The sequence below is a fragment of the Epinephelus lanceolatus genome, chromosome 23 (assembly GCF_041903045.1).
Source record: "Epinephelus lanceolatus isolate andai-2023 chromosome 23, ASM4190304v1, whole genome shotgun sequence".
NCBI lineage: Eukaryota > Metazoa > Chordata > Actinopteri > Perciformes > Serranidae > Epinephelus > Epinephelus lanceolatus.
This window is the reverse complement of record NC_135756.1, coordinates 28,424,565-28,450,547: the sequence shown is the minus strand read 5'-3', so window position 1 is coordinate 28,450,547 and position 25,983 is coordinate 28,424,565. Positions and strand designations below refer to the sequence as shown.

Genomic DNA, 25,983 nt, shown 5'->3' with positions numbered 1-25,983 from the left:
TGTTGCCAGGCTCTCGGCTGTAGCCAGCAGTCAGGGAACCACAGCTACTCTCGTGGTGTCATGTGCAAGCTGGTAAACCTATCAAACACGTGGGGCCGCTGATCTTCCTGCCATCCCATAAACATAAGCATTTAGGCTCTCATACACATGGTCACATACACACTAGCACAGGTACACATTAAATATACACACATATGAGAAGTCAATGTGCATATGAGACATTCATCCACAGAAGTACCCACACATACTGTATGTACACACCCCAGAGTCCAGTTGTCTGATGCTTGCAGCATTTGTTCCAGCTCAGAGGCAGTGGGAAACAGCATGTTGGCAAATAATTCCTCTCCAGCCGCCACTGAGCAATGGCAAAAATGCTGTAGCCAGCATCTCCAGCCCTATGGGTGGTAATCTGCCCTCTCACATCACTGACAACAAACCTCACTGCTGCTGCTTTGCAGAAATAAATCTCTCTACACACATGTAAAGATACACACAACACAAAGGAAGAACCTGCACTGGAGGTCAGTGAGCAGTGATTCCTCTGCTTCCATCTGATCCTCCTTCATACCATCATGATTACCACGTTTAATTGCTTTCTTGCCATATGAGAAGTTATTTTTAATCCCTATGAATTGTCTCCCTGAAGCAGGAAAGTTTTAGCTGTTCTAAAACGGGAAAACAATTGATGTCTCTCTCACATACTGTGCTCGATGTGGTGAAGAGCATTCCCCTCAAGGTGCTGGAGTTTTAGTGTTTCTTAGGCTCTTTATGAGACGTTCTGCTCGTTAGCAGGAGCTGAAGGAGCTACTACAGCAACAACTGCACTGTTCACTTGCAGTCACTCATATGGATTGTTTCCATTGTTAGCAGAGGCGGGAACATGTTTGCAGTGTTCCATTTTTGTATTTGGTTTGTTTAGACTCATGTTATCCAGTTCGCTATGATTTATGTTCTTTGGTGTTCATAATAGTGAAGTATGCATAAAGAGTTCATGTCTAAGACAAGAGGTTGCTCTTGTTTCTTTGTTTATACTTAGCTTTGCAAGGATGAGTAACTGGTGATAATTGGGTGCCAGTGTAGAACTCCTCATGCATTTCTGCTTTTCAGAATGGTTTGCTTCCTCTAACTGACTTGTTTCTTTCTTTCTGTTGAACCACTCTGTGGTTTTGTTTGATGAAGACACCTGAACACACCCTCACACTACCAAGTGCTTTTACTTCCCTGGGGTCATCTGTGCGTAGCATTTTTGCATCTGCTACAGGGATATTGTATGTACCTCATTGTATGTACCCCCTTTATAGGGACCATACTGGTGTGTTTTGGACCCTTAACTACAAATCCCTGGCGATCTCCCCTCAGCCATCTGCTACCTTATTTGGGTGTTTGAAGTGAAATGAGGAGTTGTTATGTAGATTAGTCCTCAGTTCAGCTTCACAAATCAGTCATTCTTCGTCCGCTATGAAACTTTTAAAGCCAATGATGGGAATAAATAGAAACAGGGCGTCCAACACAAGTTCGGCTCAAAAGACAGCCATGCGTCGCTCGCAGCCAGTTAGGATATTCCAGTAGATAACAATGCTGTCAAACTGGTGCTTACTCACGCCTCATTCAGTTAGGACACAGTATTAGAGCAGTTAAAACAAAACAAAGTAATTCCTTCAAGTAATCACCTATATTCATAATATCACCCATTTAATCTGTAACAGAATACTGTTACTTGTATTCTGTTACTCGCCACCCCTGTATGTACTTGAGTTGTGCAATCCATCAAACATCAAGTCTGCATTATGATGTGTCAATTTTCGAGAGTCGCTTTTAATAAAACACAGAAGTGAATGGAAATCAATGGCTGCCTACAATGGTAGAAAATATACATTTATTTTTTTAAAACATGCACAGTCTGGAAAATGGATAGCTATGATGTAAAAATAAATTTGTTTATTTGTTTGATTCTTAATGGGCTGAAAAACTGATAAGGTCCTTAAAGTTCACAATCTTTGCAGCAGGGGGTGATGTTTGACAGCTTGTTAGACATCTGCTAGCTCGTGGTATCTTTCTACCATTGTAATGAGCCTGAGGTAGCTTTGGCTCTGTCCTGAAGGTGCTGTAAATTCCAGACTGGCTAGACTAGATAACCTGCGCTCAGACAAACTGAAGATGTTTCTGTAGAAGTTGGCATAATCACTGGCAAAACCTTGGCAGGAGAAATGAATCATAAGCTCTCCCCTCCGCAGGAACTATTGTGGATCGCCGCTGACTGACAGGCTGAATAATGTGTCTGACCGATCCCTCTCTTCTGCCCACCATCCTTTCTGTGTCTGATACACTTCCCCAAGTCTATCCTAAAACAAAATCATTGTCCAGAATTTACATCACATTTCCCTCTCGAGCTCCATTTTGCTGATGCATTATCAAACATGTATTTTCGAAGATGAAAGAATCTTATGATAAAAGGGAGTACCTCTGATTTCCATTTGAATTGCCTCAATCTCCCCCTCATTTCCCCACTGTTTATCTCTCATTTTCTCTTGTCTGGCTTTGCAGCTACACTATTTTTTCCTCTGATTCTCTCCCTATCTGAATCCATTTCCCTTTCACTCCCATTCTCTCACTTCTCTCCTTTGTTCTTTTTCATGTCTTCTTAGTTTTTTTCTTTTAATTGTTCTGTCTCTAACTCTCTTCTGTTCCTTCCCCTGTTGCCCGTACCTGTGGGAGCTGAAAACCCTGTAGCGACTGTCATTAGTGCATGTGCATGTGTTTAGGAGTCATTGAGGTTCTATTGTTTCTGTTTTGTTGTGAGATATTTCATTAGAAAATTAGACTTACAATCCCTTTCCGACCCTTTATCTTTCTCTTTTGTGGAGCTGCTATTGTAATAGTCCATTTGTGAGCTGTAGCAGTCTTAGCTCTGGGCTTAGGACCACCTCTGCAGCTCAGTGCAACTACCAAGTCTCTGCTCTCAGGCCTTTATTGGCTTCTCTAAAGAGTGTAAGGTCTGCTGGTGCCGCCACTGTAGACATACAGTCAGAGGTTTTAGGATCTAAGGAATTCAGAAGAACTGAATGTACTGTAGACACTGGCACATTTGCTGCTTCTCGATGTCAGTTTTATTTTGCACTTGAGCACATTTTATTTTTGCACGGTTGCCTGTATGAAACAACGTTTGCATTGTTCAGCACATGGATCGACTTATTAGGCAGTTTTGCTCTGACTACATGCTGTGCAGGTTGCTTAATCGCTGAGCCACATTGTTCTATTTTTCAAGGGAGACACCCAGAGTAAACTTGAATTGTTGCAATTATATACAGTACCATTCAAGTCTCTCTGCTGCAGTAGTAGAGGTGCTGAATGTTTTATTTAATGCTTTCTGTGTTTCTCGTTGCATCAGAAAATGCAGCGGATGGTTAGTTTGATAAGCCCTGCAGCTTAAAGCATAATTTGCTTCACTGACATCAGTTAGTGGAGCTGCCTTCCTCTGCAAATGAAGAGCTGCCCTGCAGAAGTGATGTGAAAAGATGAAGTAGGAGCATTAGCAAGGCTAGGTGATTAATGTTCTTTATCCAGCATTGTATAGTATGAGAAAACAGTGCTGTTTCATGTGCCAAATTTAATAAAAACAAAGATCATTTTCAAAAAGGATACTTAATATACTTTTAATGAAAAGGATCTATAAACTGTGGATTGTATAAAACAGGCTCCATCTAAAGCATTCCACAGAGACAATAGAGAGCAGGCAGCAGTATGTGTTGCAGACTTTTTTTTTGGTAACGACTATCTCTCTAATATTTGGACTCGTTTTGATATGAAATAGATTCCAGATCCAATGTAGAGTGCCATGCCAAAAGGCAGATCACCAGCTTTTAATTCTGCTCCATTTCTGACCTAGATTTCAAAGGACACTCTGGGGACATAAACGTGTTACTCCCTTCCCAGATTGTACCACTATTGATTTGGTCACTCCATGGACTTCCTTATCCAGGGTTTCTGCAGGTTCTTAACAAGTCTCAAAGCATCTTGAATTAAATTTTGTAATGATTAGGCCTTTAAAGGTAATAAATAGTCTTAAAGTGCACAGTTATTTTATCTAGTTTCATTTATCCATCTTTCAATTTCTCTTTGTCAAAATGAGTCAAGCTCTGTCACCTGAAGTCCACGTATCTGATCCATATCTGATCTTTAAACTTACCACTACTGTCTTTTGTTTTATACTTGCTCTTACCTGTTGGCAAAATGTAATGTAACCTAACTAACTGTAATAACCGTATTTCTACATTAAACCTAGCCCCTGGCCTTCACCTGCAAACTGTCACTCAAATTAACACGTACACACTGGGAAGGGACTCAAAATGACCAAAAGAGACACATAAAGACCACAAAGAGATGCAAATGAACTGTAAGGAGACACAAAATAACTACAACGGGACACATGATGACCAAAAAAGACACAAATTTACTTCAAAGAGACACAAAATAACTACAAAGGAACACAAAGAGACCACAAAAGACACAAATTTACTTCAAAGGGACACGACGTAACTTCAAAGGGACACAGAAAGACCAAAAAAGACACAAATTTACCCCAAAGACACACACAATGACTAGAAAGGGACACAGAAAGACCAAACAGGACACAAATTTACTTCAAGGAGATACAATGCAACCAAAAGAATGCACATTATTTTAAGAAGACACTACAAATAGATTCAAAACTACCAAGAGGATACAAAAATTACCTCAAATAGAAACAAAGGCAAAACCACCACAAAGTCTATAAGTCTTGCTTTTATGTGTCCATGCCCAGGGGCCCATTGTCTCACAATCTGCCCATGCTTAAAAAACATGACATTTCGGTACGCCCACTGTTATATTCCCTCACACACAGAATCATGGTGACAAACTACAGTTGACCTGACTTGATCTTGTAGTATGTGTGATAGTGTAGAAGAAAATGCAGAAACTGAGAACTTTGTGTATTCCAGATGAAGTTCATCATAACTACTTCTATTTGCCAAAAGCATAAAACGGCACCGCGGGAAGTTTAGTGAGATATTTTAAATAATGAAGTTTTTAATCAAAGCTACATGTAGATTTTTTTTACTCTGTTTGTTTAGTTTTATTATGTCAAGGCCTTAAAAACTCAATGGAACATATGAAATATGTTTTTTCCTGCTGGGGGTTTTGACCACTTCATGATTCTACCCTTTAAAAGAATTTCCCCTCCGACATCTCGGCTCCATCTGCAATACAGACACGAGTGACATATTCAGCGTAGCGAATCGATTATCTTTGTTAAAGGACATCACGACAGCTTTCAGGCAGGGAGACAGAAAGACACCAAGTTGTTAGAATCTGTTCAAGGTTTTTTATTTTTTCTCTTTCCCTCTTAATATTGACAAAGATTGGGCTATGAATGGAAACACCCACGGCCCTCTGACTCAAGCAAGGTCTTCACTCAGTGCCCTTTTTTCAGCATTACCTACCTTTCCGCCCACCTTGTTTTCTGCACTCTGTCAGCTGTGAGACTTTGTGATGTTGCTGTGTTGTTTCTTGTCTTTGTAACCCTTGTCAGACATTGTTTTTGTAGCTGGTCTGGATGCAGTCTAGTCACGAAGTGCAAACAAGCAATCAAAAAAGGTTGTGATAGAAAAAAATATGTGTCACCAAGCAAGGTATGGATCCTTAGTCGGTGACCTAAAAAGCAGTTTTCGAATCAGTTCATAAAAATCAAATCAAGCACATAGAAATAGATCCAACCTGTCATAAATCTTGTTATGATCCTTGAGCCAGATGCCAAATCTGTTTTTGAAATAACTTACTCACAAACAGATGGTTGAAAGCATCTGGCAAGGTTCATAAAAAAATGCGATGTAAAGTTATCGTACAATAACAACAGGTTTTTGATGATATAATTCTTTGCGCGTCCTCATGGGAGTCATGAAAATCCTACAGCTGCAGCATGGCAAATCAACATTTGACACCAGCAGCTCTGACTCTGTTGAGAGAGAAAGATTATGCAAAAGTGTGTACATGTGTGCAAGAGAGTTGGGAGACTGACTGAAAACACAAACCTCCTCGGTAGGTGTGTAAGCCTTTGTTTCTCTATACAGTGTCAATAGATGTACAGAAATAAGCAATGACTACACACGTAGGAGGATGAGAGAGAGGGAGGACACAATGAAGAGTCATTATACATCTCCAGATTTACATGGACTTCATTTTTTCGTCCAGCAATGGACGCTGACAGATCTCAATCAACCTGTCACGAAGCAAACTGTTGTGTCTTTCTATATTCTGTCACGTTGCTTCACCAAAACTCAAAGTTCACCTCCTTCTTTCTCCTTCTTTCTGAGCCCACAAGGGAACACACACTCTATCTTACAGCACTCTCTTGATCTCTCTTCATCTTACACACTGACACACACTGAGTCCAGGGTCAGTATTCATGACACAATGGAGGGACTCTTTCAACTTATAGTGAGTCGAACTTTCTTTGCCTTACTTTCTGTGCTGTGTAGAGTCTATGCAGCACAGCTCAAGGCCTAGCTTGTGGTCTTTTATCTGTCCTTTTGAGTCCGAGTAAGGCTTGTTTTCACTCCCAGCAGGGTCTCCCACCATCCAAGGCTCAAATTGGAAGGATAGGTTCACTTTTTCTCAAGTCGGTCTAAAAACAATACTCACATGCCCACATGTACATTGAAAGAGTTAGGCTACTGTCACACATGAGTGAATGCTGGCAAGTAACCATCGCCTGCTGTGGCAATACTCATGCCTAATGAAGGCGTTGCCAGATGTGATGGCTTTATTTTTTAGCTAGCTTGGTATCCCTGTGAGCAAACTGCAGACTGTTCTGAACACTCTATTTTCAACATTTTTTCAACTTTTAAGACAAGCCGATATCAGCGTGGACTGGATTTCTTATATAGTCATCTGTTACAGGCACGCTACTGCTAGTGTTTACATTACACAGCCGACACTGCTACATATAGCTACATGCTAACGACAGGGAAACATGTAAACTTGATTGTTGATTTGTTGACAAAAGGAAATGCAGCTATACTCCATTACACTCATTCCTCTGGTGCAATGACGCTGCAGAAATGCTAGGACCAGGAAACCCTGACAAATCAGGGGAGACTGAGTTTTTTTGGGAGGGGGGCTTAAAGAGACAGGCACTAAAACAGAATGTTTCAGACAAAGGGTGAATATAGATGTTCTAGCACAACACATTTTCACACCCAACTCATCAAATACAGACTCTTGGTCAGTGGTCCTTCATGTCAAAATGTGACGCATTAGGTACCCCTTCTGCATCAGTTCTAGACATTCAAGGATGGCGTGTCAATTTATGCTCATACATGCATCATCTCTTTTAAAAGTATCACAGGAAATGTATGGTTTCTGTTCGTTAAATGCATACAGTCTTTTTGAAGTCAACTGACAATGTAGGTAAAAAAAAACGTTGTTTTCAGATTAACTACCGTAGGTTCAAGCAACAAAAGAAATGCTTAGGGTTTTGAGAAGAACGTCATGGTTTGGCTTAACCCTTGTGCACCCCTTGGTACATTTTTTGCATTTTTTGATTAAAAATACTCAATAACCTTGCCTGTGTTCATGGTAGCAGGACAAAATTTTGCAAGGATTTCAGGTTCTTATGAAGTTTTAAAGTTTCAAACTTGGATCTGATAATTTGGCTATAATAATATGTGTAAAAAAAATAGTTCCACCTTTTACCCTCCAGGCATTTTTTGCATCATTGACTCCCATTATAACATACATTTTTGATCCTACTCTAATTTTAGCATAAAACGCTGTTTTACATATTACTACCTTTTCAATCTAAGCTTTTGGCTTGAAATTTTTTTTTTTTACAATTATCCATCATATGATGTCATTTTACACCATATGGCTGAGGGCTCCATTATATGCTGTTTCATTGAGGCCTCTTCCTGTTGCATTTCTGACTGTTGCTTGGCAACAGAATACATGATTACAACTAAAATGGTCTGGGTGTATTGGTATTGATGTATAAGTGTTGTATGAATGTGTGTATTGAGAAAATTATTTGTGTGTGTGTGTGTGTGTGTGTGTGTGTGTGTGCACAGGGAAACAGAAGGTCTTTTTTTGCTCATCACATTTTTACATCCCATCTCTCTTCCTCTCTTTTTTCTGCTCACAGACTACATTGTCAACCCCCCTACACACACACACCAATACAGACACACAGATACACACTACAGTACTTGTAAAAAAAGAAAAAAGAAATCAATCAAGATCAAAGGGTCAAAGATCAAAGAAGGACTCCGTTACCAAAGCAGTCTTTTTTGCTCATCCCCTCTCTCTCCCTTTCTCATGCCCACGGACTACCCCCCACACACACCCACATGCGCACACACGCGCACACACAGACACATACACACACCTTCACACGAATACAGAGCCCCATACACACTACAGTACTTGTAAAAAATTGAAGTCAAAAGGTCAAATATCAAAGCACTCCATTACCAAAGCAAAGTCTTTTTTCCCACATCACCCTGTCTCTCTCCCTTTCTTATTCCCGCAGACACACGCGCGCACACACACACATACACACACACACACCAATACGGAGTCCCATGCACACTACAGTACTTGTAAATAAAAAGTAGTGATCAAAAGGTCAACGATCAGAGGAGTACTCCATAACCAAAACAAGGTCTTTTTTGTTTTGGATTTCACTGCAGCATGTTTACGCAGGTGCTGTTGCTGCAAACCTATAAGTGCATGTAGCTTGCATGGCTGGTCATTTCATCAGCAAAAATGAAGCGACGCTTTTCTGTGGAGGAGGCTCTGACTGCTGTCCTGCAGTCCTCTGAGGGTGAGGAAGAGGAATCCAGCAGGACTGACACAGGCAGTGAGGGGACATCAGGGGAGGCTTTACCTGAATTTGAAGAGGATGGGTTTTCCAGCTCCAGCTCATGTGAGGACATGGAGGAGGAGGAGGCTGCTGCTGCTTGGAAATCCAGAAATGGGCAGGTGATCTGGGGTCCAACCCCTGATGAGACTCTGCGGTATTTTCCACCTCCAATTCTGACCTCAGGGCCCACGCGTTATGCCTCAGCCAGGATCAGCAGCCCAAAGACATCCTTTGAGCTCTTCATTACTGAGGAAATTATTCAGCTTATCCTCAAGAACACCAATCTACAGGGGAGACGAACAGCAGCAGAATGGAAAGATGTAGATGTGGAGGAGCTGTGGGCCTTTATCGGATTGCTAATCCTGGCTGGAGTCTACAGATCCCGGGATGAGGCAACACAGAGCCTCTGGGCTGAGGACACGGGAAGATCAATATTTCGTGCCACAATGTCCCGGAAGAGGTTCCAGCAGATCAGCGTGGCCCTCAGGTTTGACGACTGCCTGAGCAGACCAGCGCGTCAACAGAGGGATAAGATGGCTGCCATCCGGGGTTTGTGGGATTTGTGGAGCACCCGCCTCCCCCTCCTTTTCAACCCAGGCCGGGATGTATGTGTCGATGAACAGCTGGTCCCTTTCAGGGGACGCTGTTCATTCAGACAGTACATCCCAAGCAAACCAGCTAAGTATGGGTTGAAAGTCTGGGTAGTGTGTGATGTGGAGACCTCATATGCCTGGAGAATGCAGGTCTATACCGGGAGGTCTCCAGGAGCGGAGAGAGAGGTTAACCAGGGGATGCGAGTGGTGCTTGAGTTGACAGAGGGACTTGAGGGCCACACTGTCACAATGGATAATTTCTTTACTTCGTTTCCGCTGGCGGAGGAGCTACGGAAGAGGAAAATGACCCTGGTGGGCACCTTGAGAAAAAACAAGCCGGAGCTCCCCCCACAGCTACTACAGACCCGGCTGAGAGAACCGCTGTCCTCAGTGTTCGCCTTCACTCGCACCCAAACAGCTGTGTCCTACGTGCCAAAGAGGGGAAGGAACGTCTTGCTGCTCAGCACAAAACACAGGGAGCCAGCAGTGGAGGAGGGCCCGAAGAAGAAACCTAAGATTGTGACTGACTACAATCACTGCAAAGGTGCAGTCGACAACCTAGATAAGGTATGTGCCATTACAGATTAATTATTTGCAATTTGCAATTTATTTTGTTATTACTCAATATATATAATTTTCTGATATAGCCATAGGTTATTTAGTTCATTTTATTGAGTAATTTTTATATTCATATAATGAATGACAAATGGTCTATATTTGTGTTGAGGAAGAATATTTGCTTTTTTTTTCCTTTGGTCATTTCTTTTTCTTTTGAAGGTTGTTGGCACCTACAGCTCTCGTCGGAGGTCCTGCAGGTGGCCACAGACCCTTTTTTGCAACATCTTGGACGTCTCCTCCTATAATGCTTTCATCCTCTTTGTGGCTGTGGATCCCAGCTGGAATCAGAGGAAACTGTTTAGGAGGCGCCTGTTTCTTGAGGAGTTGGGAAAATCCCTAGTTGCCCCAATGATGGCCCGAAGACGCCGCATGCCGCGCACACCAGCAGCAGCCACACTGGTTGCACAGATCCAAGGCCAAGAAACAGAGCCAGCAGCAGCAGAAGCCGGGCCCTTGAAGAGGCGCAAGCAATGCACATTTTGCACACAACAGCGAAAGGTCTGGACCCAGTGTTCCAAGTGCAGCAAGTACTCATGCAAAGTACACATGAAAGCGATCTGCAGCTCCTGCTCCACTGAGTGAACTCTCTCACTGACACACACACGCAAGTTGTTGTTATTGTTATTGTTCATATATGCGATCTGCAGCTTCTGCTCCACTGAGTTAACTCTCTCACTGACACACACGCACACACACACACACACACACACACACACAAGTTGTTGTTATTCAAATTTTGTGTTTTCGACAATAAAAATGTGGGTTAATATTCCCAAAATGACATTAAAGAGTTAAAATTATTTAAGAAATACATGTAAATTTAATAGTTATGATTAGGACTGATGTTTGTTAAAAAGATTTAATGCCGTGAAAGTGAAAAAAAAAATCATATATAATATTTTTATAGCACTTTTTAGGAACTGAACATTTTTTGCACAGAGGGTAAAAGGTGGCGTATATTTTAATAAACACACACTGCTCAAAATATAATAATGCATTAAAATCAACGTTGCTGTCAATTATTGGCATATCCAAGGGTGTAATAACCCCCCCAAGAAATCCTAGTTTGCACTTAGTATATGGAAAATATTTCATATTTTATGTTTTTTATCAGTTAAAACATGTGGGTTAATCTTCCTAAAATGGCTTTAAAGGGTTATAATTATTGAAGAAATACATGTAAATTTAATAGTTATTATTAGGATTGAAGTTGGTCAAAAGATTGAATGCAGATAAAGTGGAAAAAAATTTTATATATAATATTTTTATAGCACTTTTTAGGAACTGAACATTTTTTGCACAGAGGGTAAAAGGTGGCGTATATTTTAATAAACACACACTGCTCAAAATATAATAATGCATTAAAATCAATGTTGTGGTCAATTATTGGCATATCCAAGGGTGTAATAACCCCCCCAAGAAATCCTAGTTTGCACTTAGTATATGGAAAATATTTCATATTTTATGTTTTTTATCAGTTAAAACATGTGGGTTAATCTTCCTAAAATGGCATTAAAGGGTTAAAATTATTGAAGAAATACATGTAAATTTAATAGTTATTATTAGGATTGAAGTTGGTCAAAAGATTTAATGCCGTGAAAGTGAAAAAAAAAAAATCATATATAATATTTTTATAGCACTTTTTAGGAACTGAACATTTTTTGCACGGAGGGTAAAAGGTGGCGTATATTGTAATAAACACACACTGCTCAAAATACAATAATGCATTAAAATCAACATTGTTGTCAATTATTGACATATCCAAGGGTGTAATAACCTCCCCCAAGAAATCCTAGTTTGCACTTAGTATATGGAAAATATTTCATATTTTGTGTTTTTTATCAGTTAAAACATGTGGCTTAATCTTCCTAAAATGGCATTAAAGGGTTAAAATTATTGAAGAAATACATGTAAATTTAATAGTTATTATTAGGATTGAAGTTGGTCAAAAGATTTAATGCCGTGAAAGTGAAAAAAAAAAAATCATATATAATATTTTTATAGCACTTTTTATGAACTGAACATTTTTTGCACGGAGGGTAAAAGGTGGCGTATATTGTAATAAACACACACTGCTCAAAATACAATAATGCATTAAAATCAACATTGTTGTCAATTATTGACATATCCAAGGGTGTAATAACCTCCCCCAAGAAATCCTAGTTTGCACTTAGTATATGGAAAATATTTCATATTTTGTGTTTTTTATCAGTTAAAACATGTGGCTTAATCTTCCTAAAATGGCATTAAAGGGTTAAAATTATTGAAGAAATACATGTAAATTTAATAGTTATTATTAGGATTGAAGTTGGTCAAAAGATTTAATGCAGTGAAAGTGAAAAAAAATATTCATTAATAATATTTTTATAGCACTTTTTAGGAACTGAACATTTTTTGCACAGAGGGTAAAACATCATCATTTTCTGAAGGGGTGCACAAGGGTTAAAATAAGTACATTTGAGGTATTTCATGTAAAATACCATGCTGCCTATCATAGCACACTATGGCCTTACAAAAACAACTTGATTGACTTTTGGTTTAAGACTGGACACAAACAGTGGGCTTCTGGATGCAAGTTTGTTTGTCCCATTCATTTCCCCCTTCACCCGCCCAATGTGGACTTTCTTGCTATTAATACTACAGTAGTTGCCAGGGGTGTGAACAAATGCTGTCACATGGGTCGTCTCATACTGCTGGTAAACTGTCTCTGTGCATCGGCGTCGGTATTTGACGAGTTAGGAGTGAGACGAGGTTGTCTAGCACAGACAGTATGAGGAAGCAAAATACAGGTATGAACCCGAAAATGGGTGTAATGTCCTCTTTAAGCAATTTGTCAGCATAGAAATAAATGTGCCATTATATATTCACAACCTTGTCTGAGAAAAAGCTGCTCTAAAGGGAGAAATAAGTTAAATCTCAGGTGGGTGTAGACAAAGAATTATAATGTTTCTGGCTAAGTAATAATGTCATGTAGACATTTTTCTGCCCCCAGAGGAGCTCTGCCTCAAGGCAATTTTTCTACAGAGCTAAAACTCCAATATGTTATCTTAACGTCCAATCTCTCTCTCTCTCTTTTCACCGGCCCCTGCAGGTTACCAGGCCCCTCCAGAGTACCTGCTGCAGGCAGCGGGGCCTCCAGGAGCCCAGGCTTATCCAACCTCAACCGTCGCAGCCAGAGCTTCAACAGCATCGACAAGAGCAAGCCTCTTCAGTATGCCAGTGGCAACGACAGAGGTAAGACAGCACATTACCGTTCTTAGTACCACAACACACACTGTGACACCAAGCCCAGATTCTGATTGTGTTAGAAAGCTGATGGTAGAAAGGACCATGCTCCATCCCAACCACTTGGTGGCACCACTGACTCAGACAGACAAAAGCTGCAGAGAAGCCCAGTCCCTCTCTTTACCAGTCCTCACCAGTCTGCTGAATCATCCCCAGTTCTTTATTCCAAGTGAGTTATAATGGATGCCATTAAGTGGAGGCGGCGACAAATTTTCACAGCATGGCAAGAGCCATTTGAGATATGACCAAAGGGGCACATTCAGGCAGTTGCTCTGCCAAGCATGATGAAGCTAATTGGAGCGATTATGTTTTTAAAAGACGGGTCTCACCGTGGAGTTAGCATGCACAGCAGTTGATTTAAGATGAAATTGATTATTCGCAAATAAATAGCTGCTTTAACAGCCCCCTTTTTTGTTGTGAAGAGAAATTATATCTGCTCACAGTGCTTTAATTACTTTGCTATTGGCTCATTCAGAAGATTTATCATGACTTATTGGCTCATACAGTGATAATAATTAAAACCTACCTTTTGCTCACAGTCATTTTAATAATCTAAACCACTCCTGACAAGTTTATGACATTATAATTGACAAACCTTTTGCTTTGGCTCGCAGTATATGTAATCGTAAAATGCTTTATGAGATCTTGGTTTGGATCTTAAAGCATTGCCCAGTCACAGAGGGAAAGCATGCAGGATTTAGTCTGTAGAGTTGCAAGCGGATCAGAAGGAGGTGATGGAAGTGGAGGTAAGATGCAGTGAGTGGCAGCAATAGCAGTGAAAAAAATGCCTCCAGCAACTTCTCATTTTAATTCTGTCTTTCTTTCTTGCATTCAATCCTAAAAGTTCACGCAGGGTGTGCACTCAACTCCAACTTGAGTCAGAGATGTCAAACTCAAAAAGAGGACGAGGGATGGCGTGGTGAGAGTAGATGGAAGTTTAGAGGGTGGACAGGGTTTGTAGCTGAAAATAGAGAAAAGAGGAAGCAGAAATTATTAAAACCAATCCTATTAGTCTTTTGCTTTAGTCTAAAGATCAGTCATTTGTGTCGATTTATCCTTCAGCACATCGCGTTATAAAGGATTCAGTCGATCAGTTTCTTTTTAGTGTTTTATGAAAATAGTTGGCTCTTTTTAAAAGGGTGGATGTGTCCTAATCCTGGCCATTCACACAGTGCAGTTGAGTCGTGCCAGAAGACAAACCTGCAGTTTGCAGAGATAAGACGCCAGGCGTTGGAGCCTCACTGCAGGAGAGATGAAACAGTGTTTTGGTCTAAAGTAAAAGGAAAGAAAAAAAAAAGAAAAATCAATTGTGGGGAAATGTCAGCGATGCAGACAGAACCTTCTGGGCAAAAGCAGGTAGCAGAGAGAGAAGAAGACTGAAACGGATACAGGAAGTGTCTGCTACAAGCCCTTTTGGACATCTTCTTGAGTTTATTTTTTCTCTTAAAGATGATTTCATTTGCCCGTTTCATGTTACATATTCTCTTTACAACATTTTATCTTGTATCTATCTATTTTTCTTTTGTTATCAGATTCTAATTCTTAAAATCATTCCAAGATGTGTTCTTATGAAGCCCGTGATGAGAAGGGGATGTAAATGAGGGTAGCTCAGGTCATGTGACGACACCTGAGCCAGTTGCTTCTCTGTGCGAAGACTTTGAGCTAAGATTCTCTTTACCATAAATTATATGTTTAATATGTAAATCTATCAGCCAAAATAATCATTCAACATAGATATATTTATATATCAAAGTGATTCTTTCAGACACATTTTTGAATCAGTGAAGTTAATATTCTGGAGGATACTTACTGCTCTGGCCAATAAGAACACCTGTTGCCTGTTATTTAGTTTTATTTCATTATCTGCATATCTTTAAATTGCAGAGAGGCATCTTTATATTAAACAGAAGTGTCTTTAAACTCAAATGAATTGTAGGACAGGAAATAGTTAAAGTAATGTCAGCAAATTACATATTTTTTAATTGACAATGATGCATGTTCTTTGGGTTTCTGCATCCTCTGACATGATGCCTGTTTTGCTCCCTTGGGTGAGAAGGTCTGGAGCAACAGTGAGCTGGGGTGCTGGTTTTCTTTGGTCCAGATTTATAATCTTTTATTGAAGAATGACCCGTATAACAATAATTTATTCAATTAATTTAAAAACATATAAAGCAGCAACACTCCACAAACAACTTCATTCATTTAGTCATCCTCCATAACTGCGTGTCCTATTCAGGGTTGAAGGGGGGCCGGACACCACCGCGCTCGACTTGACCACACCACAGACTGTATGGGTATTAGCTGTTGTGTTAGTGAGCCAATCACACGTCACGTTAAATCGAAGAACGCTTGCAGTGATTGGCTGTGAGCAAAACCATACAAATAGTCTTTTTTTTAGGTCTGGGTACAAAAAGAATGAAATGCAGGTACCATTTTACTGGAGAAGTTTTGATACTCCTTGGTACTAGGTTATTTTGATTGACACCTTAAAGGTATTGAGTACTTGTTCAGTCTGTCCCAGTGCAATTATAACTTCAATTTGTTGTTAAAACCTCCTGATCAGTTTCGACAAGGCTCGTTTATTTCCGTCAGGACCTAATGCAGCTGTTAGACTTATTATTTTTAAAGGTGTGGTTCAAATATTGATGTAATCAGATGTTTTATTAGTCAATTCATTTGAATGCGGGGTTACCGATAAGGATACCGATAAGGACACCCCTAATAGTGACTGATGTGCCAGTAAAGACAGCTACACAAGTGAAAGTCATCTTCTAGTTTGTTTATTTCTATAACTTTTTCATTGACAGGCATGCATGGCCTCATGGGGATGGAGTGAACCCATTAGGGTGTTGTTTTATTCACACACAGTGAAGCTCTTAAAAACACGAGCTCAAAGGGCACAAAGAGCATTGCATCATTCTTGTTGCCATGCGACTATCTAATTAACTCCAGCCAACTAAATTGGAGCATCAAAGGGCATGTTTGTAAAATTGGACTCAAGAAAGTTGATGATTGCACTGTTCATTGTCGGGAGTGAGGATGAGGAGGCAATTGCAAAACTCGGTGGAAGCTGAGTGGAGAAGCTGCTGACTTCCTCCAGCGAGGCGATAATGTATTATCTGTCTGACAGTGATGTAATGGGGAGAGCCGCTAAAGCTGAAAAGCGTTCAACTCAGAGTGTGATAAAATGTATCCAAAACAAGAGCTGCAGTTCAGATGACAAGAGAGGTCACTGCTGCATAACTTGCTGCAGGTTTTATCTGAGCAGACTTCAGGTGTATGCCTGTGCATCTGTGTGCGGTGCATGTACGTGACTTTTTGCATGTGTCATCTCATAAATACTACCCACTTAAATCCAGGCATTCGGTTTCCCTCCATCATCTGTCATGTGGCTGCAAACAGCACGTACGCTTGTTGTTTGCGGTGTGTGTTTGTAAGCAGAGGGTCCACCGCCGCCCAGTAGAGATGACATTTCATTCCTCGGCGGCTGAGGCAAAAAAAAAGAAAAGAGGAGTCTGTTGCCATGGCAACGACAAGTCACTGCACGGTGAAAAGTGTGGTGGCGCTCAAAACTGCCTCCGGGGTGGGGAAGGAGGAGCGGGGAAGGAGGGAAAGGAGGGGAGGGGAGGGGAGGGAGGGATGTCTAAAGACGAGGTTAATTGACTGGACACAGAAAGACACACACACACACACACACACAGGATCACACAAATGCTTGTAACCTCTTTCATTCACATTCATAAACCGCCTTGAGGGCCACTGCACTGTCTCTAAAGATGAAGGGTAATAGAGAGGACACACACATATACTTGGAAATATAAACACAAGAATGGATGCACTCTCATCCATACAAAATTAGTGTGTTGTTTTTCAGCAACAGCTGCTTTATGAGGGTACCTGGTGGGGATCGATTGATTAAATATAATCCAAATGTTCCTCTGCTGGTCTGAGATCAGAACCCTCTGTATTCTGACTCATCTCAGCGTTCTAACCTGCGAACTCATTAGAGGCAAACAGGAGAGTGTCTGCCAGTTCACTGCCCTTTTCAATATGCAGAAACAATGTTGTAAGACAGGGAAGAGGAGGTTCTGCTATTGTACTCATGCACTTTGACACAAGTCACTTACACATGCAGACAAGATACATGCATTGTTTTGTATTGCTTGGGTATTAAAATGTGCGTGCATAGATTTAAACACACACATGTATGTCTTCACACATTCTTAAATGCACGCAGATATGACACACATATACACACATATGTAAAATCAGTCCTCAGAGTTAGAGGAAGAAGAGTAGAAGTTTCGTTTGCCTTCTAATATTTTTGAGATGGCATTTTATGGTGTATTTTATAATCAGCTACAATTAATTTTATATATAATTATCTAAATTGTAGTATAATAGACTCTGTAATTATTCAGCATTGTTTTAAATAAAGATCAGGTTTTAAGCATAACCAGTAGCTGAGGAGTGAGGAGTAAATATTGGGCACAAAAATATTTGAGATTTACCTAAAAATGTGCTTAAATTGATATGATTAAAATAATCTAATATATCATGAATGCTTCAGCCATGTAGATACTGTATATATCTACAGTGTGTTTTAGTGAGTAGATGTATTGATGCTATGTTTGCAAAACTGATGACCCATATGTTATACTGCCCAGCTGTTTATTTTGGATTGTTTCCTGACATGATGTCAGCAGATATTCATGACTGCCCTCAGCTTTAGCAGCAGTAGTTTTACGCCTCTTGATTAGCCGCAGACTTCAATTGCAGTCATGAAAAACTTTGATCACCAAGTTTCACAGAAATTGCAGTAAACTGACTGGCTTGGAATCTTAAATAAACAAATAATAATTGTCTGTCTTGACTGAAGATATATGGAAGTGAATAAAAAGTCAGTTTGCTGTTGGCGCACTGCGCTACAATGTGAAGACGAGTCTCTGTTATTGCCTGACAGACTGCACTTCTCACTCAGGATCACAGTGCACTGAGGCGTTTTCAGGCATGTTTTAAGGTTTTAGAGAGTGTTGTCAGAAGTGTAAGCTGGTTAAAGTCTCTGGGCCGCGGCTGCAGCTGAAACTGAAACCCCCTCCCGCCGCCTGCCTGAAGGGGCTTTAAACTGCAGACTGGAGGTGACTCACAGCCAGCTGAACCCTGCTCACTCTGCTGACTGACAGCCAGACAGACACTCAGTCTAATGGGGCATAACTTCATGCTGTCACTCTGTCGCCTTCCTCTCTTTATTCCTGCCCCGTCTCTAATTCTGCCTTTCCTTCTTTTTTTTTCACTCTGTTTCTTTGCGTCTTTCCCTCTGAAGTGGCCGCTAACTCACACCCAGAAGGAGATGCATTTCTGTCTGCCTTCTGTTGTGTCCATCTTCTTCAAATACTATACTTATCTGTCTGGTACCGGATGTGTGTGTGTTTAAGAGAGGGGGTGGGGGCTGCCGATGGTCGCAGTATCAACCAGACAGGAAAAGTGGTGTTTCCATGTAAAGGTCAATGCACAGCACTGGACGCTAAAACATTTATTTTACACGCATGATGGATGTTTATATGCTCCGTGTGCATGTATGCGTGTGTTTGTATTTTCCAAGCACCGTTTGACTGAAGATCTAGTAGAAGTAAATGTCTTTGTAATGCGACAGAGCTCAGCAAACAGGCCTGTAATGGAATACATGACAGCGAATGTGATGAGTGGTCAAATATGAATTCATATGAATGAAGAATCACTCCAGAAATGGTTTGAAATTGTAATATTGAATATATTTATAAAACATTATTGCGATGCGGACACAAGGGTGGTTTTAGAACTATGAAAAAGGCCTATTGTCTTCATGCTGTAGTTTTGTTGCCTTTGACTTATTCATTCATTTATTTGTACTAAATATGGAACGTCTGTTCTGCACACAACCAGGAAACATGTTCCCCATGGAGTTTTCTTGTAAACAAACAAAAGTTATCCTTGAATTCAGTCTTTCTCACCAAAACGCTCTTAAAAGCATTGCTCTGTAGTGCTATTAGTGATTTTAAAAATCCCACAGAGTACCTTTAAAGGACAAATTTAACCTCAAATCCATCCATCCAGTGTAATGTACCTTGCAAATGTTCTTCATGTAGATAAATGGCTGAATGTGGATGACACAGTGACTGGATATTTTTGGCAGATACACGTTTTACAGCAGGAAATATTTCAGCGGTTTTGGTTTTGATGCAAAGCCCACAAAGAGCAAGGTCTTTCTTTTAGGGCTGCCATTTTCTACCAGTATTGAACATTCATATGAGGGAGAAATCCCTGGATCAGAGGCAGACATCAATTTCTACACCCACTGCAGCTTCAATATGGAAGACATTTTTTGAGTTGAGGTTGAAGTGTTCACATTTTTTTCCAAGTGGAAAAGCTCACTTTCTTCCTGCTCCTACATTCCCTGTCTACACATATAACACAAATAAATTCAATACAATCCAAGAATAATTATAGGAACGGCAGAAAATCACCAACCTGAAAACGCAAAAATAACTCATAGAATATACTGATCATCAAAGACTAATGATGTTGAACAGAGAATCTGGGGGTGGCTGGATATTCTCCGTCCATTTTAACGTAGCTGGTATGATCTCTTTTGTTGTCATGGTTACAACATGGTGGCCTGCCCCTTCTAACCACTGTTATCCACCTGAAAACATGCTGCGACAGGCATCTATAGAAGTGTAAATCCAGAGGCAGAAGTCTGAACAGGAAGCTACAACACACATGAGTGCAAACTCCTTCGAGACTCCAGTGTAATAATAACAGTGAAATCTTTTCTTTTAACCCATCCTACTGTAGACATTCCGCCAATAGGGGAATAACACTGAAATCCACTGAAAGTTTCCCGTTTGTGCTTGACTTTTGAGCTGAATGTGTGTTAAACCACAGAGGAAGACAGCAGGGTATTCAGCTGTGACTTTAGAAAAGGTGGTTTCTCATGTCAAATAAATCCAGGAAGACTATGAAAGTTTGCCACAATCAGATCTCGGGAGTCTTTGCTCCAAACTTTTTGGTTTGCTCTTAAAATCCCCACCAGTGTCAGAGTCACTACATTGAATATTACTACTGTGCAAAAGTGTTCCAAAATTAGATATCAAATGTCTGTTTTACATGAATGAATGACAGAATTTAACCAAATTGCAAATTTGTAGGCAAAATTATGCAATTTACAGTTAATTACTGTAAATGATGTCTCTGTTATAACACTGAACTTTTTATTTAAATCAATCAGTGGCTCAGTTATTTGAATTGGAAATATGATTTGGAAATTAACAACCGTATCGAATTAGATGTGTTAATTTACCAAATAAGCACTTTTAATAATCAGCCTTTCTGTTTCTCTCTTCTTCCCTGGTTCAGAAGCGGTGAGGGGTATCCCAGTACCCGGCGGGATGAATGGGAGCGGTATTGGTGGGACAGTTCCCACCAGTCTCAGCGGGCAGCAGCTGGCCTCTGCCATCCCCTCACCCACCGCCGGCAAGTCCTGGCGCAGCAAGTCCATGAACCTCAAGCACAGCGCCACTTCGTCCATGCTGGCAAGCCCCACGCACTCACCCTCCCCCACCCTTTCACCCCAAGGCTCTGAAGGCCTTCAGCCACATGGAAGTGATGGGTCAAAAGTAGGGTCAGCTGGCAGCGGCGGACCCCAGAGGTCCATGCTGGAGAAGTTCCGCCTGATTAACCCTAGATCGGCTTCACGAGCGTCGCCGTCTGTGGCAGAGATGGCTCTGCAGGAGGAGGATGACCTGTCAGAGTATGGTGAGGATGGATTGACACCCACGGGGTCGGTGTGTAGCAGCGGCAGTAGCAGTGCTACGGCCAAGCAAATGTCTCCCAAGACCTCAGCATCGTCCCTCATTGCACCGAGCAAGACTTCCTCTTCTTCCTCTCCTTCCTCTCCTTCCTCATTTTCAAAAGCATCCAGCAGCAGGTCCATGGCCTCTTCTAAAGACAAGGAGGACAAAAGCAGATCTGGGAAATCTTCTAAGGACAGCTCTCCACCCAAAGAGGAGAGAGAGTCTTTTGCTGACCCCAACAAGAAGTCCTCCAAAATTGCCAGCCTCATCCCCAAGGGAGGGAAGCCATCATCTGGAAAGAAAGATGGCGGCACCCCCTCGGCTTCTAGCGGCATCCCTAAGCCAGGACTCAAAGCTCCCTCCACCACGACGTCCAAGTCTCAGAGTCAGTCACAGAGCCAAAGCCAGGCCACCTTGAACAGCAGTGGCAACATGCGGGGTGGAGAGGGGGAAAGAGCTAAGCTCACGAAAGGAGGGCAGGGTGGGAGTTTCTACATACAGCGCTCCAGTGGGGGCCAGGAGGGCAAAAGGACCAGCATGACCTCCTCCACCAGCACCTCAGCCCTTTCTGGGTCCAGTGGGATGCTGGGAGGAGGAGGAGGAGGGGGTGGAGGAGGAGGTGGAGCGCTTGGAGGGAACGGAGTAGTTCAACTTCCTCAGCAGCAGCAGCACAACCACCCCAATACTGCCACTGTGGCCCCCTTCATGTACAGGTGAGACATGCTGTTTATCTTCATCTCTGCCACACTTTTTCCTGGAAGAGATCAATATATTGACCCTTTTACTCAAAGTCATACCTGCACACATCCGGACACACATACAGTATATTCCTGGAGCACTCCCAGTGATCAGCTGGCGCCCCCCCACTGTGCATCTTGCTCTCGCCTCCACATCTCTTCACAGTCGTTACAGAACAAATTAACATCCACTGCCTGACGCTTGCCAAAGCCTATTATTTAACTGTCTGGGTTTCATCTTTGATGTGAGAATCCAGACATTGGCAGCGTTCAGAAACCCTTCCCTCTTCACTTCATTCAACCACTGTTGTTTTGATGCATGCAGCTGGCGCATGGTTCCCTGGCGTTCCAGCCATCAGAGGTGCAGGAAGTGGGTAAATCTGCCCAGCAGGGCCGATTTTCTCTTACAACAGTAGAGGTAATCCAGGGGGGGAAAAAAATGGAGGAGCCGCCAAAGTCTCCAGGATGCCTTTGTGCTCAGAGAGAAAGAGAGTTAGGAATCCCATTAAACAAGACTTAATCCTTCACCCCTTCTCTCCCTCTCTCGTCTTCCTCCTCCGTTGTGCACAGTCAGCTCTGCCACATTGAGCTGTGCCTCTTTCGAGCATTAGCATTACTTTAATCCCACACATTTAGCAAGTTAAAACTGCTGCAACTATCAGTCCTAGGCCAACAGTGGGTGATAGTCACTTATGAAGAAGGGGACCAAAACCGAAACTGCAAAAGCACAGGCCGCCCACTCAATGAGCAAAAAGTAAACATTGAGTAGGGAAAGAAGTGTACCATCTGTGATGTCACCCACAAGATTCTGAGGGAACATTGTGAGCTGGGCTCGAGTTTACAACTTGCTGCCATTTTTGTCAGTAATTGGGGCTAGAACTTTTGCCATAGTGAGAAGAGTTGAGAATGCAACCACTACAGCTGCTCTCAAACTACTACCTGTTACTGATTTTTTTTTTTTTTTTTTTACGGAATCATCACCCAAAAACAGATAAGCTATAAAGAGACCATCACTCCTCTGCGGACCAATTTATTATTTGCATTTGGAGAGAGAAGCTGAAAGTTTCTTTACTTGCTGCAGTTCACTTTAAAGTTCTAGTGGCCATTAGAAACCAGTCTCTGATTAGTTGATGAGTTGGCCAACAGACTCAATGGACAGTTGGGCTGGTAAAAGCTTCACTCGCTCTGCTGTTAAAGGGACAGTTCAGCCCAAAATCAAACATTTTTCTCTTACCTGTAGTGCTTTTTATTGGTCTGGATTGTTTTAGTGGAAGTTACCAAGTGTTCGAGATATCCACCTGAATACAGCTCAGGAGGACGCCATTGATGTTTACATATCGCACTGTCATAAACATGCTGTTGTCCAAGAGTAGATGGAGGCTTCCTTCTGTACAGTGATACAGTTGGCCGATGTGGTTTGGTAGAAAGAAAATAGTTTCTAAGAAACTGCCCACAACAGGGTTTGTGGATTATCTTGAGTAACCGCATCATGATTTCTGGAAAGAGACATTGCTGAGTTTTTCAAATGCATTTTTTGGCACCTTGAGCACCACAAGCCGAGTGCCATCTAGTTCAGTTATATTGGAGAGAAGGCAGACATCTCTACAACCAATATCTCCAACAGTCCGCAACTCACACCAAAACAATCTAGACTGATAAATAGCACTACAGGTAAGGCGAAACATATGTATTTTTGATTTTGAGGTGAACTGTCTCTTTAAGGATTGTCACATCAGAAAGTGGCACACCAAAATTCATCCATCCATCCTTACAATATAGAAGGTGTTAAAGGGTGTGTGTGACAAAGGGACGACATGCAGGACTAGTTGGTGAAGTATAGTAGCTGGCAAGCTAACTGCTAACATGCTAACCTTGCAAGCTTCTGTCTGTTTTATTCTGCTCCGGGCTGTTTACTACATTTTGCTCAAATGCTTGGACCTCACATCAGTCAATAAAGATTTCCTGAAGGAGGAGAAAACCTTTTCGAGCGAGAAAGCTTGCTAACAGCCAGTTGTGTTCAGAGTTCGTCAAAGTTCCTCTTTGTCCCCACTCTGCCTTTCTCCTCTGTGCCAAGATATTTCCTCGTGAGCATATTTCTGTAGCCTCCACCTTCGTCCTCCTCTTCTGTTGCTATAAATGTTCTTCCTTACCAGCAGGCCTTACCCAGCATGCAGACAGTAAGCGTAAAGGCCTCCTGCTGTGCTGCAATTTACCATCATTTTCAGCCCAATTAGGCATCTTTGTCTTGTTCTCTTTCTCTTCTATGCCCACTTTACATTGTGGCCTCTGCCAAGTTTGACAGACCAGTCAGCGTGTTTGTAGTGACTTTGCTGCAGTTAGTGTGCAGGATTGATTTGTGCTCCCTTCCCCATACAGTGATAGTTCATTCTACAACATGAGTAAAGAACCAAAAAACATTAAAATGAGCCTTATCTGAGTCTACGCTACTCTTCCCTTTCATTTGTTAGCTAATAATATTTTTTTACCTTTCCTCCATATATCGTCTCTCTTATTTGGGTCTAAATTGTTGTGTGCAGCGGTAGTAGTAGTGAATATCTCTGTCACTGTTTTCGTGAATCCACTGAGGTGAGGGAAGCTTGCAAGAAGGAAAAAAAGCTTTTTCACATGAGCTGAAGTCACAGGCTGATGCTGCTGTCGCAATTGGAAGCCAATTTTTATCTGCAGCTCTGCAGGTGGTGGTGGTGGTCCCTTGAGTGTGTGTGTATTGTGTATATGGGAGGGAATGAATATTATACAGTAGCTCGTGCTCTCTCTGTGTGTTTTTGTATACACGCTTGACTGTGTGTATTCCAGGATTTCCGTGTGTATGCGGTGAAAAGTGTCAGCTGTGTGAGTGTGCATTTCATCGTGTTTGCGTGTGTATCATCTGACTGTCACCGTGTTTAACTGTGTGTTTGCACATACATGGATTTCTTTTTCATTCTCCGTGCACGCATGTGTGTGGGACTGTTATCTCCTGAAGTGTGTTGGACTCTATCCTTGTTTCTTCAGATCAGCAAACAAACAGTGGAGCGTGATGCGGCTCAGGGTTGAGGAGGAGAGGCAGTCGCACACAAACACATATTTCATGCACACACACACACTCCGAAGCACTCGCAGAATCTCATCGGAGACCGTCCCCTCCTCCCTTCAGAGGTGTCCATCTGTTGAACATGTGACTGAGACCAAGAAGTGACTCAGAAATTCAGACTCTTTTTTTCATGTTTAACATCGCAGAAACACAGATGACAGACTGGATGCAAAGGAGGGAGGATTCTGGCTGTTGCTCTGAAATCTCTCAGTTACTGGCTCTTTCTAACCCTTAAATTCCAACTGTACAAACACGTTTTAGACACTCCACACAGACCATATTATGTTTATGTGATGCTAAATTTTTAATGTGGTGCTAGTTTTTTGCCATACTAAACTAAAAGCAAATGGTGCTAAGGGGAGAAAAGAAACTGTCTTTCTTTGAAATAATCATGACAATCTAATAAAAACTACTAGAAGGCATTATTTCATCATTATTTTTATTACGTTGTTTGACAGTGAATACATGAGCATGACACTGGAGTAGCTCAAAGTAAAAACTCTCCTTTTGCGGCTCCTCTAAAATGACTATATTGGCTGTAGTCAAGTTCTCCAGATATCTCAGCCTGTCTGTATAAGTCCTGTCTATTATTTGTTCTTTTCACCTTCAGGACTTTCTCAGAAAACGACTGCACCATGGTGGCCCCAGCAGACCCCTGCCTCAGCCCCACCAAGGGAGAGCTGGTCTACAGCAAGACAGCCAAACAGTGCCTGGAGGAGATATCAGGTACAGCAGGTCAACACACACGCTGCGGGCTCTGCATGTATGATATTTCTCTGTGTGGGTGTGTGACTGTGCAATACCATTTGTCTCTCGTTATATTGGTCATATAGGGTTTTAACCTTCATATGCTGTTCAGCATCTATAATTAAGTAATGTTGACCTGCTGCAGTGCTGCTCTACGTGTGAGAGGAAATGTTTAGATGATGCA

The 25,983-nt window shown here is 41.6% G+C and overlaps 1 protein-coding gene across 19 annotated transcripts in view; it reads left to right on the top strand.

Annotated features, from left to right (window-relative positions):
- The window catches only part of nav3 (neuron navigator 3), a 544,714-nt gene that overhangs the window by 430,205 nt on the left and 88,526 nt on the right, over positions 1–25,983 (top strand). For all 19 annotated transcript variants that reach the window (XM_033615269.2, XM_078165210.1, XM_078165209.1 and 16 more), the window contains 3 exons: positions 13,199–13,341; positions 20,788–21,937; positions 25,663–25,778. In XM_033615269.2, coding sequence (XP_033471160.1) covers positions 13,199–13,341; positions 20,788–21,937; positions 25,663–25,778 — 1,409 coding nt within the window. The remainder of the gene's footprint in view (positions 1–13,198; positions 13,342–20,787; positions 21,938–25,662; positions 25,779–25,983) is intronic.